The sequence below is a fragment of the Limulus polyphemus genome, unplaced genomic scaffold, assembly GCF_000517525.1.
Source record: "Limulus polyphemus unplaced genomic scaffold, Limulus_polyphemus-2.1.2 Scaffold210, whole genome shotgun sequence".
Lineage (NCBI taxonomy): Eukaryota > Metazoa > Arthropoda > Merostomata > Xiphosura > Limulidae > Limulus > Limulus polyphemus.
Genome location: NW_013665820.1, coordinates 805,781 through 807,934, shown reverse-complemented (window position 1 = coordinate 807,934; position 2,154 = coordinate 805,781). Strand labels below are relative to the sequence as shown.

Genomic DNA, 2,154 nt, shown 5'->3' with positions numbered 1-2,154 from the left:
GTGAGTGGGGTCGCTGTGTTTGATTCAGTACATGAACAATATCTAGCATAGAGAAGATTTTAGGAGGTTCATATTTTTATATTCTAGTTTGTTAATATCAGTAATATGAGTTCCTAAATCGTACTAAACTATAGACTTTGTATTTTGACATCACAAACATCTAATTTAAACCAGTGCTGCATTCAACATACCACATGACCCACAAAATCAATGTTAAAGTGTTTTTTTTTTTTCAATATTAACTTTTAAATTAAGAAATTGAATAATGTATAATACTAAAATTTGATTTATAATGTACAGTTTGATACCAAACTTATTGACATAAATTCATAAAATAGTAGTTCAATAAAATTTGTAATGCAAGTCAACAAACATGATGACATGGCCTTTGACCCATGACCCGTGGTGATAGGGTTAATGAAAATAAGGAGAAAGAAAACCTACTTAAACTAAGTATTTTAGGTTCATACCATTTTAACAATGAGGTCTTTGAGAAAAAGTTTTAATTTATTTTTGCTGTAATCAATATGTGATTTTTATGACTCCCATTTTTATATTTTACTGTGTTTATTTCAAATTAGAGTTTGGACAGTCTCTTGAAACTTATTCATGAAGTTGTAGAGAGACATAATGATACAGAAGTCTTGAAGTCTTGTGCCAAAACTTACGAAGCTCTTTGTAATGAGGATCTAGCTATTCATTCCCGATGTGCCGTTTCAAGAGGGACACTCGTTGATTCCTTAATTCATAGATATAGACAAGCTTTAAATGAATATGTTGAAGCTGTAAGTTTAAACTTGGATCTGTTTTTTTAAGCTTGAATATTAAGACTTGATAAACAATGATGCATAGGTTAACCCTTTTCATGCTGGTCTTAAAAAACAACACATCTGATCCTGCATCAATGAAAAGTAATAACTCTTAAAAATCATATCTAAAATGCAAACATCTAGTACAATCAATCATTGGACCTCTTACAATATAATTTGAATTATTTTTATCAATATATAATTGATAATGAAATATAAACTCCTATGTAACATAGACTATACAATTAGCATTAAACCTGTGACTGTTAACCTAAAATCCATTTTCCATGCATGCTCTTGGATAGTATTTATCTTGCTGTATTTAAAACTTACCTCTCACCACCTTTTATTAATTGAGTTTTAATAAGATCCCATTCTGTGGCTTCTCTGTAAGGGACTTCATATGCAGAGAAACTGATCAAGCTGTATTTTTTTACTTTTCCAATTGCATATAAATAATACAAGATCATTAGTGACTTAGATTATTTCAAGTTGTGAACACTTACTTAGCATTTAGTCAAACAAAGTGCAACTTAAAAATGTACAATCCAAATGAGGAAGGAGAGAAGCTCTATGGCAAATGTATTGTGAGGAAGAAAGTAATCACAACATTCAGACGGTATATTTATGATTTTATTAATTTGAGACATTTGGAAGTTGTAAAAAAAATTAAAAGAAACAAAAATTAAATTTTACTCTTTTTCATATATTGACAATTTGTATCTGCACAGGTGGGTAATTTAAGAATTTCTACCATCTTAATAAAAATTACAACAGGGTGTCAAAAATTTGTAATTGTGCCTAAAAGTTTGGATTTTCTAAATATGTTATCCAAAATACCTTAATAAAACATACATAAAAAAAAAAACTGGAATCTCAACATTTCAGTTATAATTTCATTTTGTGAATAAGTTGTTAGGAAATATTAGACAGAATTTTTGAAACTTTGTTTTCATTTTGTTCTCAAAAAAAATATGAGATACTGGTTTGAAAAGGGTTAATACAATAATAAATATCAAAACTTCTGTTTTGTGCTGCCATCTAAGGTTACTGGACTTTCAGTGTATTCTTCAATTATCATCAAAACAAATTCAGACTAATACCTTGTAAATAAAGAAATCAGATAATGTGTAACTTTTAATTAGGCAGCAGTAACTTTATGATATAAAAATTTTGAATATTAATTTGTGTGTGGATTTGTAGTTTCTTATACAAGTATTTTAATTCTGATATAAAAGATTGCATTCTTTAGTGGCTGGTGGCCTGGCATGGCCAGGTGGTTAGGGCACTCGATTCGCAATCTGCGGGTCGTGGGTTTGAAACCCCCATCCCACCAAACATGCTC

At 29.5% G+C, this 2,154-nt stretch overlaps 1 protein-coding gene across 5 annotated transcripts in view; it reads left to right on the top strand.

The window, feature by feature from the left end:
• The window catches only part of LOC106478423 (cohesin subunit SA-1-like), a 53,212-nt gene that overhangs the window by 30,856 nt on the left and 20,202 nt on the right, over positions 1-2,154 (top strand). For all 5 annotated transcript variants that reach the window (XM_022382022.1, XM_013938965.2, XM_022382020.1 and 2 more), the window contains one exon: positions 582-785. In XM_022382022.1, coding sequence (XP_022237730.1) covers positions 582-785 — 204 coding nt within the window. The remainder of the gene's footprint in view (positions 1-581; positions 786-2,154) is intronic.